Source organism: Hemicordylus capensis, chromosome 1 (genome assembly GCF_027244095.1).
Source record: "Hemicordylus capensis ecotype Gifberg chromosome 1, rHemCap1.1.pri, whole genome shotgun sequence".
NCBI classification, from domain to species: domain Eukaryota; kingdom Metazoa; phylum Chordata; class Lepidosauria; order Squamata; family Cordylidae; genus Hemicordylus; species Hemicordylus capensis.
The window spans coordinates 417906126-417920610 of record NC_069657.1 but is presented as its reverse complement, the minus strand read 5'-3'; the positions used below and the strand labels follow the sequence as shown (position 1 = coordinate 417920610).

At 45.0% G+C, this 14485-nt stretch overlaps 1 protein-coding gene across 1 annotated transcript in view; it reads right to left on the bottom strand.

Annotated features, from left to right (window-relative positions):
- Positions 1–3750: 3750 nt before the first annotated feature.
- The window catches only part of LOC128339432 (spermatogenesis-associated protein 7 homolog), a 185694-nt gene continuing 174959 nt past the window's right edge, over positions 3751–14485 (bottom strand). The window contains exon 12 of the mRNA XM_053283349.1: positions 3751–3891. Coding sequence (XP_053139324.1) covers positions 3751–3891 — 141 coding nt within the window. The remainder of the gene's footprint in view (positions 3892–14485) is intronic.

Genomic DNA, 14485 nt, shown 5'->3' with positions numbered 1-14485 from the left:
AAGGCTATTGCATCTGGGAATGCTGGGAGTTGTAGTGAACAACATCTGGGAATCCCTGTTAGAGGGAACACTGCTTGCCACTGTTACATATTGAGGCTATTCTCACAAGCAGCAATCAGGGTAACCCCAGGAGCCCTGCTGTAACTCTCTCACACACCTTACACCAAACACACAAGCACATGGTCAGGCCTCGGCAGGGAGCCCACAGGATGGACAATTACTATTAAGGGCTTGATTTCAGAGCAGGCAACCACAGGAGAAGGCTGCTTCCTATGTTCCTCTTTGCTCTTGATCCCATTTGCAGGGTGCCTGCCACTGTAAGGATGCTTGAGCAAGTGCTCAGTGCGGGTGAAGTCATCTGTTGTTGGGCAGAGTTCTGCTGAGGGTTTTGCTCGCTTTGCAGGGCAGCCCCTAGTCCACTCTAGTAGGCAGACTCTATGGTAGCTCTGTAAAGAGGAGGAGAGTGCTGATGTTGGAGCTGGAGCCGAGCCCCATGGCTTCACATGAGACTGGGAGAGGGTAGGCAAGCTCCCCTGTCTGCTAAACCACACTTAAGAGATGGGGCTGGGAAGTGAGTGACCCTATTTTGAAAGAACACAGCTAGAGGGCTTGCCAATGAGGCTCTACCAGATTCTGCAGGGAGAACAGGCTTAGCCCACCCTCCCCACAGACGATCCCCAGGCTAGCCCTGGGCAACTGGATTGGCTGCCCACACGACTACTGGCTCCGTCATGGTATTATTATTAGTAGTAGTACTACAGTAGTAGGGGCAGCTAGGGAGACCCCACCCATGCTAGGAGGCTTGTTGTAGCCTCCTGGTCAGGGGTATACTCGTGAGTCACCACAGTGCAGAACCACACCGTGGCAACTCAAGATCAGATAAATGGGGTTAGCGGAGTGTTCACTCTGCTAACCTCATTTAAGGGTACTTTGTGCAGTTTGCTGCTGAGAACCATGCAGTTCCCGTTGCAGCACACGACCTCAGGAAAGTGGGCTAGGCTCCCTTAGCCCGTTTTCCTGCAGTCATGAGAATCGCCTCAATGTTTCACACAGCAGTGCTAACCCCACCTTCAGTCCTCAAGGTCTGTTTTTGCTGGTCATGAGAATAGCCTGATTATGCCAAGCTGCCCTTAGTCTGGATTCTGCCCATAGTTAACAGCCAAGGACATGATCCATTGATTTTTTGTTTGGTGGGGTGGGGAGACAGGGAACCATTTTATCTGTATAATTATATATGTGTAAATCGCTTTGGGAACTTTGTTGAAAAGCAGTATATAAATATTTGTTGTATTCGTGTTTTAATGGGAGAGTTAAGCAGCTCTTCCTCTGAAATTAATGGGGCTTAAAAGAAATCCTGGGCTGGATTATGCTCCAATGTCCAAATCTGTGCTCACCTATGGGACTTCTGTGTGACCATAGGCGAAATTTCATTTTTGTCTTTCTCACAAGGTTTTAGTAACATAAGATAACTACATGCCCATCATATTTAGTGGAGGCAGTATAAACACAAATGTAATGAAGCCCCTGCAGACATTTCCCTAAGATCTGTTCATTCTGTTGCTGCTGCTAGCAATGATGTACAAGCTGAGTGCAATCCAGTGTAAGCAGTGATTTGTCTTTGTTCTTGAGAACATAAGGTTAAGGTAAAGTGTGCCGTCAAGTCGATTTCGACTCCTGGTGCCCACAGAGCCCTGTGGTTTTCTTTGGTAGAATACAGGAGGGGTTTACCATTGCCTCCTCCCATGCAATGCAAGATGATGCCTTTCAGCATCTTCCTATATTGCTGCTGCCCGTTATAGTACCAGCAGGGATTAGAACTGGCAACCTTCTGCTTGTTAGTCAAGCATTTCCCCATTGCGCCACTTAAGGTGGCTCTTGAGAACATAGGCTTGGCTTATTTTCAACAGCATGCAACAGCTGTTATTGTGCAAGCTCTGTGTACGTGTATGTCCCCATTAGTCTTGATTAGAAATTTACAGATGCATTGAGGAGGGAGGCTATGGATGGAATAGGATATTTATTATGCTGTTATACTGAATGCAATGCCAGTATGTAAAAAGACGCTCTAAAAATAAATGTGAGGCCCATGGAAGTGGAAAAGTAATCGTGTCCAATGGATGATAGTTTAAATGGTGTTTGCAAAAAGGATTTTAAGAAGCAAAATAAGGAATTTGCTCCTAAGACAAATGTCCATTGTCTTACACAAATGGAGCTCCTTCTTGAGCAGTTAGAAAGCAAGGAAATAAGTTGTTGTATGAAAGCAGATGTGAATTGTCTCTCTCAAAACTAGGCCTTGTGCTGGTTTTAATCAGCACAGTTTCATTTGCTTTAATAGAACTATGCTGATTTATAGTGGTAATTATACAGCAGCACCCAGTGTAGTAAATAAATTTATAGTTCTTTTAAAAAGAGTAAAATTAGCTTGTTCTTTTTCCTTTCCTACATAGGCTAGGAACACTGTTTAACAAAGCTAAAATAGAATTGTCTACATGGCAATTTACATTAATGAAATTCTAGTATACTTTCAGTTTTCTTAATCCAAGATTTATAAAATGTCCTTCAGTTACCTAGGTTCTGTTTTTTTGAGCTGCCGCATGCCTGGTAAAGCCTTTTCATACCACTTGTAGTTGAGCTGGATCCAAAGGTCACTTTCCTCCAAAGAAAGGAGTCTCTCTTCCGGAACAAGGGAAGGTTTGGATTCAACCGATTGACCTATTGGGAATGGCTGATGTTGTTCGAACATGTTAGTGTAACTGGTTCAGACATAATTTGCAGAAAGATTTGAGTTTGCTGATATCCCTCCAGCCAGCCATCCCTAAACCTGGAGAAAAAGTCTCTTTCCCAACACCACCAGAGCTCATTCCATTTATACAAGCTTTACAGATATGCCACAGTTCGATAATTTCCCTAAATCCATTCTGGTGACAGCGGACAACAGTAGGCAACTAATATTAAATGTACATCTAAATGCAAAAGGAAATTCACATTAAGCCTGATCCCAGGCCAGCGCTAACCCCACACCAAGCCTGAGATTTTAACCAGGGCGCTGAACTACAAGCTGTTTTCTCATGGCACAGTTGTTAACCCTGACAGATACAGAAGCTATCTTTTAAGAAGGTAACTTTAAACCACACAGTTTTATTTTATATAAAATGTAGCTGCTAACTGAGCAAAGAGACGCCTTTTAAAGTGGTGATTCTCTTATATTTAGCAGGAGGAGAGCAACTGTCCTTATCCAGCCCCAGCACAGCATCCCTCCAGTGGCTGTTGCTGGTGTCTACCTTTATTTATTTAGTACATTTCTATAACACCCTTTACAAAAAGGTCCCTGGGTGGTTCACAATCTAAAAGCTATCAAAACATTAATTAAAAAATGCAAATAAAAACTTGAAAACCCAAAACTTTAAAACGATAAACTAAAAGCCTGGCTGAGCAGGTATGTTTTTAGGTTGTGTTTCTTGTTGGACTGTGAGCCCTTTGGGAATAGGGGACCATCTTTTTATGTAGTATTTATTTTTCTATGTAAAGCACTTTGAAAACGTTGGTTGAAGAGTGGTATATAAATATCCGTAGTAGTAGTAGTAGCAGCAGCAGCATTCAGAAATCTAGGACTAAGCAGCCAGATTCTGCCGTTAAAGTAATAATTCAGGTACATCTAAGTTTAGGCATGCATCATAAATCCTAGTTAAATTGCCATACATTTTCTTCTTTGCCAATTGTAGATTCTGTTACCCTTGTGAGCCTGATGCTTCAGAAGACCATGCGTGACTTGGAAGATGATGGCTCCATATAAGGTGCAATGAGGCGTTGACTTCTGTGCTCTAAACCAGTGTGATGAGGGCAGATGTTCAAATCAGCCTTCAGGGCTTCAAAAATTCTTTGCATGTTTTCCTAATTTAAAAAAAAATGGAGGCGAGAGAGAGAGAGAACAATGGGTTTGTAAGGGCAGTAAAATAGTTACTCTGTATGATCACTAAAGTTACATTCCAGTGAGTGAAGTTTTTAGGGACTAGGAACATCTCATGGAAATGCCTCACTGAAGTGCATTCAGCTTTTAAGCTTCAAATGGTGCCCCCAGATAGCTTGGGATCGGTTATGTATGTATTTTTGCATATATATTCTGCTCTTCCTCCAAAGAGGTGTACATGGTTATGTTTATCCTCACAACAACCCTGTGAAGTAGGTTAGGCTGAGAGATAAGTGGCTGGCCCAGAGTCACCCAATGGCTGTATTTCAGCCCCCATGCCTGAAAGGGGATTTGGATCTCTCTGGTACTATAAACCTGTGGTTCCCAAGCTGGGTTCCTCCAGATGTTTCTGAACTACAACTCCCAGCATCCCCAACTACAGTTTATTGTGGTTGGGGATGCTGAGAGTTGTAGTTTGGCAACATCTGGAGGCTCACACTCTTTCAACATCAGCTTGTCTGCCAGGAAACCCTTGAATGTTGCAGAAGATTCTAAGGATGGAAGAGGTGTTCTAGGGAGCTGTAGAAACAGATTGCTACCCTGGTCAAGCCCGCTCTCCCCACAGAAGCCCTGCAGGCTCTACAAACCGATCGTGTGTAGAGCCACACTGTGTTCTACCCGGGTTTGGGAGCTGCGTGTGCTCCCAATTGTTGGTTGTGTGGAAGGAAGATCAGAGGAAAACTTGGATAGAAATGACTTGGAAGCAAGGTAGGAGGAAAAGCCACCCAGGTTTTTCTCTTACCTTGCTTCCACACAATCAAAAATGGGAGCATACGCAGCTCCCAAACCTGGGTAGAACACAGTTTTTTATTGTGTGAATGACCTAATTATTTAACAAGTAAAGCAACTACAATTAACATCACAGAAGCAACAATATATAATCAAGCAGCATTGAAAGCTTATAAACATAAGAACAGCCCTGCTGGATCAGGCCCAAGGCCCATCTAATCCAGCATCCTGTTTCATACAGTGGCCCACCAGATGGGCCACTCAACATGCCAAGTTGTTCCTAGCATTCAAAGATTTAACAGAGTGGGGGTTGCCTGGCCTCAACAGAGAGGGCAATCTAAAGAACCAGGGCCACCAGTAAAAAGGCCTTGCTCTTAATAGATAACAACCACAGCATACAGGAAGGTACATATAGAAGCTATTCCCACAATCACTAGAAAGCGGGCTAAGGGAACCTAGTGACCGTGGGAACCACTGGGCAGGCCCGGTGGTCCCAAGGCAACGAGCCCGCCTAATTCCCCCTCCCCTTAAGCAAAGTTAATGGAGTGAGCTCTCCATTAACCTTGGTTTTTGCTCGTGCTGTGGCGGCACGCAGCGACCCATGAGTAGACCCGACTGGGAGACTGCTGCCAGTTTCAGGGGTCTCTCCAGAATGCCCAGCGCACTTGCACGGGGCATTCTGGGACTTCTGGGGGCCAGGCGGCCCCTGATCCCCCCAGCCCCCCCCCAGCTCCGTGATGCAGTTGGTAGTCATGTGGGCAGCTGATCCGGCCACCCAGGGGTGCAGGCTCGATAGTTCGCGGGGAGAGCCCAGCAAGGCGCTTCACACTAATTGTCTGAAGCGCCTCATAGAAGAAGATCCTTTAGGTGTCCAAAATGTTCGGGGCTTTAAAGCTAGGGCTAAGCACCAGCGCTTCCAATTGATTCTGGAAATAAATAGGCAGTCAGTACAGCAAAAAGGATGTGACACACTCCCTGCAAGGTGCACTGGTCAATAGCCACACTGCAGCTTCCAAATCCCTTTCCAGAGTAGCCCCATGCACAGCATGCCACAATAACCTAATCTAGAGGTAACCAGAGTGTGGATAACTGCACGCAAAGTACTAAGTGGAAAAAGTTCACGCAAGACCACCATTGGCAGGCCTTTAGCCATCTTCCCTTCCTTACCTGGACTATTATCACTGCTGGAAGACTTTGAGGCACTTCACACAACTGGTGTGAAGCGCCGTTAGGGTTAGTACAGGGAGGACGGGCTTAGCCCACTCTCCCCGCACACGGGCAGGGAGCTGTCCCTGGCCGGCCAGATCGGCCGCTCATGTGATTGTGGGCTCCGTCACCGAGCCAGCAGGGGCGGTGGGGATTGAGGGCTTGCCAGCCCCTGGAAGTCCCAGGATGCCCTGTGCAAGTGTGTGGGGCATTCTGAAGAGACCCCTCGGGCAAGGAGGCTTGGTTTAGCCTCCCGATGGGGGTCTCCTTGTGTGTTGCCACAGTGCAGAGCTGTGCCGCAGCAGCACACAATGAACCAAACGGGGTTAGCGGAGCACTCGCTCTGCTAACCTCGTTTAAGGAGAGGGGTACTTTCGGTAGTTTGCTGCCGTGGCTCCCGTGGCAGCAAGCAACCAGGAGAAATTGGGCAAGGCTCCCTTAGCCTGATTTCTCCTGGTCATGAGAATAGCTTCTTTATTTTTGAGTTGAGATCAAGCATGTGTGTCTGAAGATATATATGGAAAGACATGGATGTCATTCACACAATCAAAAACTGTGTTCTACCCAGGTTTGGCAGCTGTGTGTGCTCCCAATTTTTGGTTGTGTGGAAGCAAGGTAGGAAGAAAACCTGGGTAGCTTTTCCTCCAACTTGCTTCCATACAACCAAGAGTTGGGAGCACACACTGCTCCCAAACCTGGGTAGAACACAGTTTTTGACTGTGTGAATGAACTCATGATGTGGCCACTCTAAGTAGTTTTAGGTTGCAGAATCCTAAATCATACTTACCTGGACGTAGAGATTTGCTAACAGCCAAGATTAATTACTATCCAAATACCAACTGCTGTGCTTAAATTCAGGGTACCTTCATTCTGCCTAAGCCACACAGTTATCTAAAGATGCATCTGAGAGAGTTCAGACTTTCCTCCCATTTCCCTATATTTTATATATTAATTTTTGTTGTTGAATATCCAGCTGAATATGCTATTCAAGAATCATCATGCAAATACTTGTCCTTCCTTGTTCCTTCTTTCAACCTTGGCTCTTGAATTTAATCAAAAAACACCACAGAGCAATCTAAATTTTAGCAGATACCTTATAAATAAAAGTTTAGGGGGAAGAAACCAAAAACAAGAAATCCATCATTTGTCACAATTGGGGTTATTTTCTCATTTACATGGATTTTCATTATGCAATTTTGGAGTTCTGAAATTTATTAATGTCAGTGAAACATGTGTTCAAAATTGGATGCTTTAAGAGCCTCTTCACTGCAAAATGACACAAGAATTTGTTCCCTGCACAGAAGTTGATTGTCACATATAATGGAACGACACACAGGGCTCATGTAATTTCCTAGGTGGTAGTGACTTTCATGAGGGCAATTCATCTTGTGTAATTTGATGCTACTTGTAGCATCAGTGAGCAGTTTAGAAAAGTTAATCATCATCAGTAATTATTATTATTTCTTGACCTTTCAAATCAAAGTGCTGCATAACAATGAATAATCATTAAAATTAATGAATATTTAAGCCCCTGCCCTAGCCTGATGAGCCACTGCAAGGGGTGACATGCTTTCCTCACTTTTAAAACTTTCTTTGGAGTCTAGCAGTTTTCCAGGCCATGTTGCTAGTTTGCCTGGGAAATATCCACCCCCCTCACCCCCCCCCGGGTATAGAGGAGAATAACTGAAAGAAGGAGGAGAGCTGGTCTTGTGGTAGCAACCATGACTTGTCCCCTTTGCTAAGCAGGGTCCACCCTGGAAACATAGGAATGGGAAACTAAATGTATGAGCACTGTAAGAAGTTCCCTTGAGGGGATGGGGTCATTCTGGGAAGAGCATCTGAGGTTCCAAGTTCCCTCCCTGGCATCTCCAAGATAGGGCTGAGAGTCTGAGACATTCCTGCCTGCAACCTTGGAGAAGCTTCTGCCCATCTGTGAAGACAATAATGAGCTAGATGGACCTATGGTCTGACTCAGTCTATGGCAGCTTCCTATGTTCCAATGGAGCCAGGCATGGAGAATATTTTCCCCAGAAGGTAAGCATGGCAAGGTGAAGGGAGGTGTAGTGGAGCAGTAGCAGCCAGAGTGCCACCACCTTCGCCTCATCTAGTCTGCTGCCCAAGGCCATTGCCCCATTGTGACATTGTTGGACTGGCAGCGCCATAAACACTTGAATATCAGAGGTCATAATGTACTCTCTGCTTCTTTCTCTGTTCAGTAGAAATGGTTTTTGTAGATCTGGCACTGTGGGAAGTTTTTGTTTCCAAGTGGCTGGTCTGTGTATCTTATGCCAGGTAGTGTATTCTCAATTAGATCTTTGGTATCTATCAAGCAATCAATCATATTTCTATACCACCTAATATAGACATCTCTAAGCAGTGTGCAAAGTTAAAACATAATGTATACAACAATACAAAACAGTTAAAATTCATAAAACAGTTAAAAACAATGCATGTCTTGCTAAAAAGCAAGCAGAGAAGGAGATGCTCTCATTTCAACAGGGAGTGTATTCCAGAGACCCGGGGCAGCTACAGAGAAGGTCCAGTTCTTGTATAAGAACCAGATTTGTTTTATACAATAATGTCTCAATATCTATGATATTCTTCAAAGAGCGATCACACAGGCCACTCTAACTAGAGAGTCAAAGTAGCCTACATGCTGAAGCTCTGTGAAAGTGTGGACTACTGGATCTCTATAGAGGAGGTGCAACAGGCCACCTATTCTTGGTAAAGACCAGGCAGATTATGGAATGCACCCCGATCAGGCAGCACCATGTTGAAGACCTGCAAGAGATGGAGAGGGGGAAATAGTAATCTGTAATGATCACTGGTGTAGCTAGGGCAGAGGGGGCCTGTGTTCACCCCACCAGCTCTGGTGGTGTGGTCCCACAGCAGTGCCTTCTCTCCTTATAAACACCTTCTCCCCCTCGCTGACTCACCCTGTCACTGTCTCCAGCTTGCTTGCCAACTTACTTGCTCAGGCTCAGAGTCTACCCTTCCATGCTTGCTCTCTTGTTATTCCTGCTGACGAATAACAGTGGCTCCTACTGAGCCTACACCAGCCAGCTGCTTATCAGCTGCTTTGGGGGTGGGCCTAAGGTGGCATGCATTGGAGGCCCCACCCCTGGCCCCACCTCCACCCTTTGGAGGCCCCACCCCTGGCCCCGCCTCCACCCTTTGGAGGCCCCACCCCTGGCCCCGCCTCCACCCTTTGGAGGCCCCACCCCTGGCCCCACCTCCACCCTTTGGAGGCCCCACCCCTGGCCCCGCCTCCACCCTTGCCACCCTTTCTTTGCTACTTGCCTTTGTACCCATATCAGCCTTTGCCGCTTGCCTGTGTACCCATATCAGCAGACAGGGCTCAGCTCTGCAGCAGGTATACAGGCTGCAGAGCTTCTTTCCAGGCAGTGGCAGCCCAACCAAAACAATACTTGCACTGGCCTGTGTTCATGGGACCCATTGGAATACTGGTGGCTCCATCCCTGGTAATGATATGGATTGCACCCCTTTGTTTGGTGGTTTGTCACATTTGTATGCCGCACTATATAACATCTCAGGGCAGTTTACAATTTAAACCAACAGCAAACATCAAGTAAAACCTAAAAATCATATAAAACAGATTAAAATTACCATAAATAAAACTTTAAAACACCACAAACTAAAAGCCTGATAAAACAGGTGTATTTTCAAAAATTGTTTAAAACACAATCAGAGATGGTTTAAAGCACATATCGGTGCTATTGAGCTTAAACCAATTTTTCTCTTTTTCAGTTTGTTGTCCACGGAATGTATGGAACCATCTAAAAATGGCTAGACATAAAAATACTCCCGATCACGGAATAGTACTGGTGTTCAAGACATTACATTTCTGACTCTCACTATTATGCATAATAATTTTGGGCTGTTCATTGGCCTAGTTTCACACTTCACTAAGTTCTACTGCATTGCTTCCTGTCCAGAGAAACAAAAGGAGGCTACATTATGCCTGTGTGTATGTAAAATATTTGCCATGTTCAATGGATAATCATTACGTAAAACTAACAGCCTCAGCTGCAACTATCATTGTTGACTCAGAAGTTAAGCTGTGTCCAGATGAGCTTTTTTTTTTTTTAAGAATAAAATAGATAATGCAAACAATAAGCACCAGCACCCATTTGCTGCCATTGCAGAAATATTGCTCCTTTTCATCCCCAAATTTACCTTATTTTCATACCTAAATTATCCAGCAGGAAAAGAATGAATGTATTTGGAGACTGAAATAGACACTTTAATCTGCTTGTTGTGGAAACCACAAGTTCATTTTGGGGCTTTCACCTGATTGCTCTGAATGCTTCTTCATATAATACATAATTATTCTGCAGATGCTTAGATATTGTGATGGCTATTCACATAAGTAGCATATAGACATAAATCATGTAGGAGAGAGAAGCGTAGCTTGTAACAAAGACATAATACCAAAAGCACACCATTACATTCAAATACAGTAGGCTGACAGCTGAACCAGTTGGATTAGCAGCAGTTCTGACGATTTCTCAGTTTTTGTGCCAACATGGGGGCAGCTAGAAACAGGGCAGCATTGAGACAAAGCTATGGGAAGTGACTTGCAGCTGGGCAAAGTCAAGACATATCTTCCCCTGATTGCTAGAAATATTGTATGTATTGTTTTAAAATATTTCCATCCTTGTTTCCCAACCAGATATTTCAAGAGGAGAGGAGAACTGACCTTGTGGTAGCAAGCATGACTTGTCCCCATAGCTCAGCAGGGTCTGCCCTGGTTGTATATGAATGGGGGACTTGATGTGTGAGCACTGCAAGACATTCCCCTCAGGGGATGAAGCCGCTCTGGGAAGAGCAGAAGGTTTCAAGTTCCCTCCCTGGCTTCTCCAAGACAGGGCTGAGAGAGATTCCTGCCTGCAACCTTGGAGAAGCCGCTGCCAATCTGTGAAGACAACACTGAGCTAGATAGACCTACAGGTGAAACTCAGAAAATTAGAATATCGTGCAAAAGTCCATTAATTTCAGTAATGCAAATTAAAAGGTGAAACTGATATATGAGACAGACACATTACATAAAAAGCGAGATAAGTCAAGCCTTAATTTGTTATAATTGTGATGATCATGGCGTACAGCTCATGAAAACCCCAAATCCACAATCCCAGAAAATTAGAATATTACATGGAACCAAGAAGACAAGGATTGAAGAATAGAACAATATCGGACCTCTGAAAAGTATAAGCATGCATATGTATTCAGTACTTGGTTTGGGCCCCTTTTGCAGCAATTACTGCCTCAATGCGGTGTGGCATGGATGCTATCAGCCTGTGGCACTGCTGAGGTGTTATGGAAGACCAGGATGCTTCATTAGCGGCCTTCAGCTCTTCTGCATTGTTTGGTCTCATGTCTCTCATCCTTCTCTCGGCAATGCCCCATAGATTCTCTATGGGGTCAGGTCAGGCGAGTTTGCTGGCCAATCAAGCACAGTACACTGTATACTTTTCAGAGGTCCGATATTGTTCTATTCTACAATCCTTGTCTTCTTGGTTCCATATAATATTCTAATTTTCTGGGATTGTGGATTTGGGGTTTTCATGAGCTGTACGCCATGATCATCACAATTATAACAAATTAAGGCTTGACTTATCTCACTTTGCATGTAATGCGTCTGTCTCATATATCAGTTTCACCTTTTAATTTGCATTACTGAAATTAATGGACTTTTGCACGATATTCTAATTTTCCGAGTTTCACCTGTATGGTCTTACTCAGTATATGGCAGCTTCCTATGTTCCTAAGAAGTTAAAAAACAAAACAAAACAAATGCAATATATCACACTAAAATCTCAAAAATAAAATGCAGTCCAGTGGTAAAATAATGGTATCTTCCCTCTCCAAATGCTCTCCTAAATAAATTTTGTACACCACCTAGCACTGTACATATCAGGCAGTATAAAAATATGATTTAATAATTATTATTCTACTTGATTTAGTTGTATTAAGTAAAATATAATTTATTTAACATGGTGCTGGAAAGATAAAGGGTCTGTTTGCTGACCCCTGCTAAACTGAGCAAAGAGACGCTGTCACACACTTGCCTGGGATCACGTTCTCCAGCTGCCCCCCTTCATCTGCTCCTGTTCATAGGCTGTGGGAGTGGGCTGAGAGGTGCTGGCAAGGGGGTTAATTGTCACCCTATTCCTCCACCAGGTGTCAGAGAGAGGGATCAGACTGCTCCTCACCGGGAGTCTATAGGTCCAACTCACTCCCATCTCTCCAGACCTCCTCCTTCCTGGACATCCAAGCCTTAAATAAAGCCCTGCAATCAGGGCAATCCCAACCACCCTCTCCTGACTTCGCCCTCTCCAGTCTAGCTGCCTGCATCCTCCCTCCTTCAGCTGTTGCCTGTCTTGCCAACTGTTGAAGCCCTGCCTTCTCCTCTTTGCCACCAGGAGGCAACCTGCTGGGCCACGCTGGCCCATCCATGGTCTGTGGGTTCCTGGGTGTCCTGACTCTCCCTGGTAACCCTGTAAGGTCCCAGCTGGCTTTGCCTGTACCCAGGAGCAGTACTGCCTCCAACTTCTTGGCTCCGCAACCGGGTGAGTACACGGGGCCCCGCCCATGACTGGCAGGAAGGCCTGACGGACACTTATTAAAGTGGTGATTATATTTAGCAGAGGGAGAGCAACTGGCCTTATCCAACCCCAGCACAGTATTCCTTCAGTGATGGTTTCTGGTATCTACTTTATCATATCGTATCAATGCCCATTCATACGACCTACTAGGTGGGTGGGTGGGTGGGCACGCAGGCAGGGAGAAGGTTGCCTTCCCCCCGGACAATCTTTTGTTGCTCAGTGGGAGCACGCTCCACACTCCCACACGATCAGCCCTGCTCCATGCAGCGTGGAGCATGGTGGAGTGATCTGAGGCCAGGACTCATTGTCCCAGCCTCCGTGAAGCCCACAATGCAGCACATGCTGCATTGGGTGATCCTCCCAAGAGCGCCTGTCAATGTGTGCAGCTGGGCTGGAAGCAGACTGTGCTCGCACACGAGCAGGTAGCCAGGGATAAGGGAACACTTGCTCCCTTAGCCTCGGTGAACAGCTGGGCTTAAAATCCAGGCTAGGTGGCACTGGGCTGTTGGGATCAGGCCCGATCCTGGTGGTTCGCACATGCAACCTAACCTGGGCTGGGTATCCCTAGCCTGGGTCAGGCTGCATGTGAGAATAGCCTCTATGTTTCTTTTTAGATTGTGATCCCTTTGGGGACAGGGGGCCATCTTATTTATGTATTATTTATTTTTCTAGGTAAACCGCTTTGAGAACTTTGGTTGAAGAGTGGTATATAAATATTTTAGTAGTAGTAGTAGTAGTAGTAGTAGTAAAGGGATACTATACAAACCTCTCTTTCTGGGGAAGGGTTTTCCAAAGCTGGGTGTCACTGCTTAGTCTCTAATCATTTGCTACCCAACTTATAATGGGAACATAGAGGTTGTTCTCTGTAAAAAGAGGTTGTTCTCTGTAAAAGTACTCTGGAGTACTGTCACATTGGCTAATCTTTAATTATGGGTGAAGATGCTTTCTGAAGCAACCAGGATCAAGACTGGTTGTTACTGAAAAGCTTCTAGCTAAACATCAACAGCTGGCGATTCCTTGTCTCTGTCCGTTGGTTTCCTGGGACTGAAATACTGTTGCTGATGGGTCAGGCCAGAAGAGCTGTAGAGCACTTATGTTGTCCACCCCACCAAGGTATCATTTCTGTGCACTGTTGGGTGAGAAAGCAGTTTTGAGATGCTGTATGGTTAAAAGCTATTACATAAATGACAGCTCTGCCATTTTCCCATTTGATTCTATAGCTTTCTCAGAAAGGATTTATTTAGAAAGAGATACTTCGTGGAAAACAAACTAGGATTACAGACGCTGTGCTCAACGCCCACTGCACAAAAATTGGATATACTTAAAAGCACATTTTGGGTGGCTAGTTTTGAAAAAGGACACTTTCTGCTCTGCTGGATCCTCAACATTACTCATCTCCATAGGCTCAGGAAAAAAATAGAAGATGTTTTGGAGGCATATTTGCAATATGCCATCAAGGCCTCTCCTGTTGAAATTGGTTTGAGCAATAGTCTCCAAGGCTACACATCATGGATGCTCATTAAGGGCTTGACATTTTACTCAGAAAGCAAGTGTTTATGAGGACAAAGGGCAGGGGAAAGTAGGCCCAGTGAAGAGTTATTTGTCAAGGCAAGGCGACTCAGTAGACCAGTGATATGCAATGCAAGGCCCAGCAGCCAGTGGAGGCTCACACTGACCCAAAGTGCAGTTTTCTGACTACTCATTTATTAGGCCTGTGCAAAGCTTCAGCTGAAGCCAAACACTCTTCAGAGCTCCCCTGGCACCGTGTGGCGCTGCAGTCTTCCAAACAATGGCGGAGCTACTCTAAGGGAAACAGAACCTTCTTGAGTCCCAGCACCATCTTGGAAGGTACACATGGGAAACGACTCCCACACTGAATGTATTTTGCCAGAGTGGCCCCCACTTGAAAAATAGTGAAGATTTTTCGATTTTATTTTACTTTACATTTCTATACCAC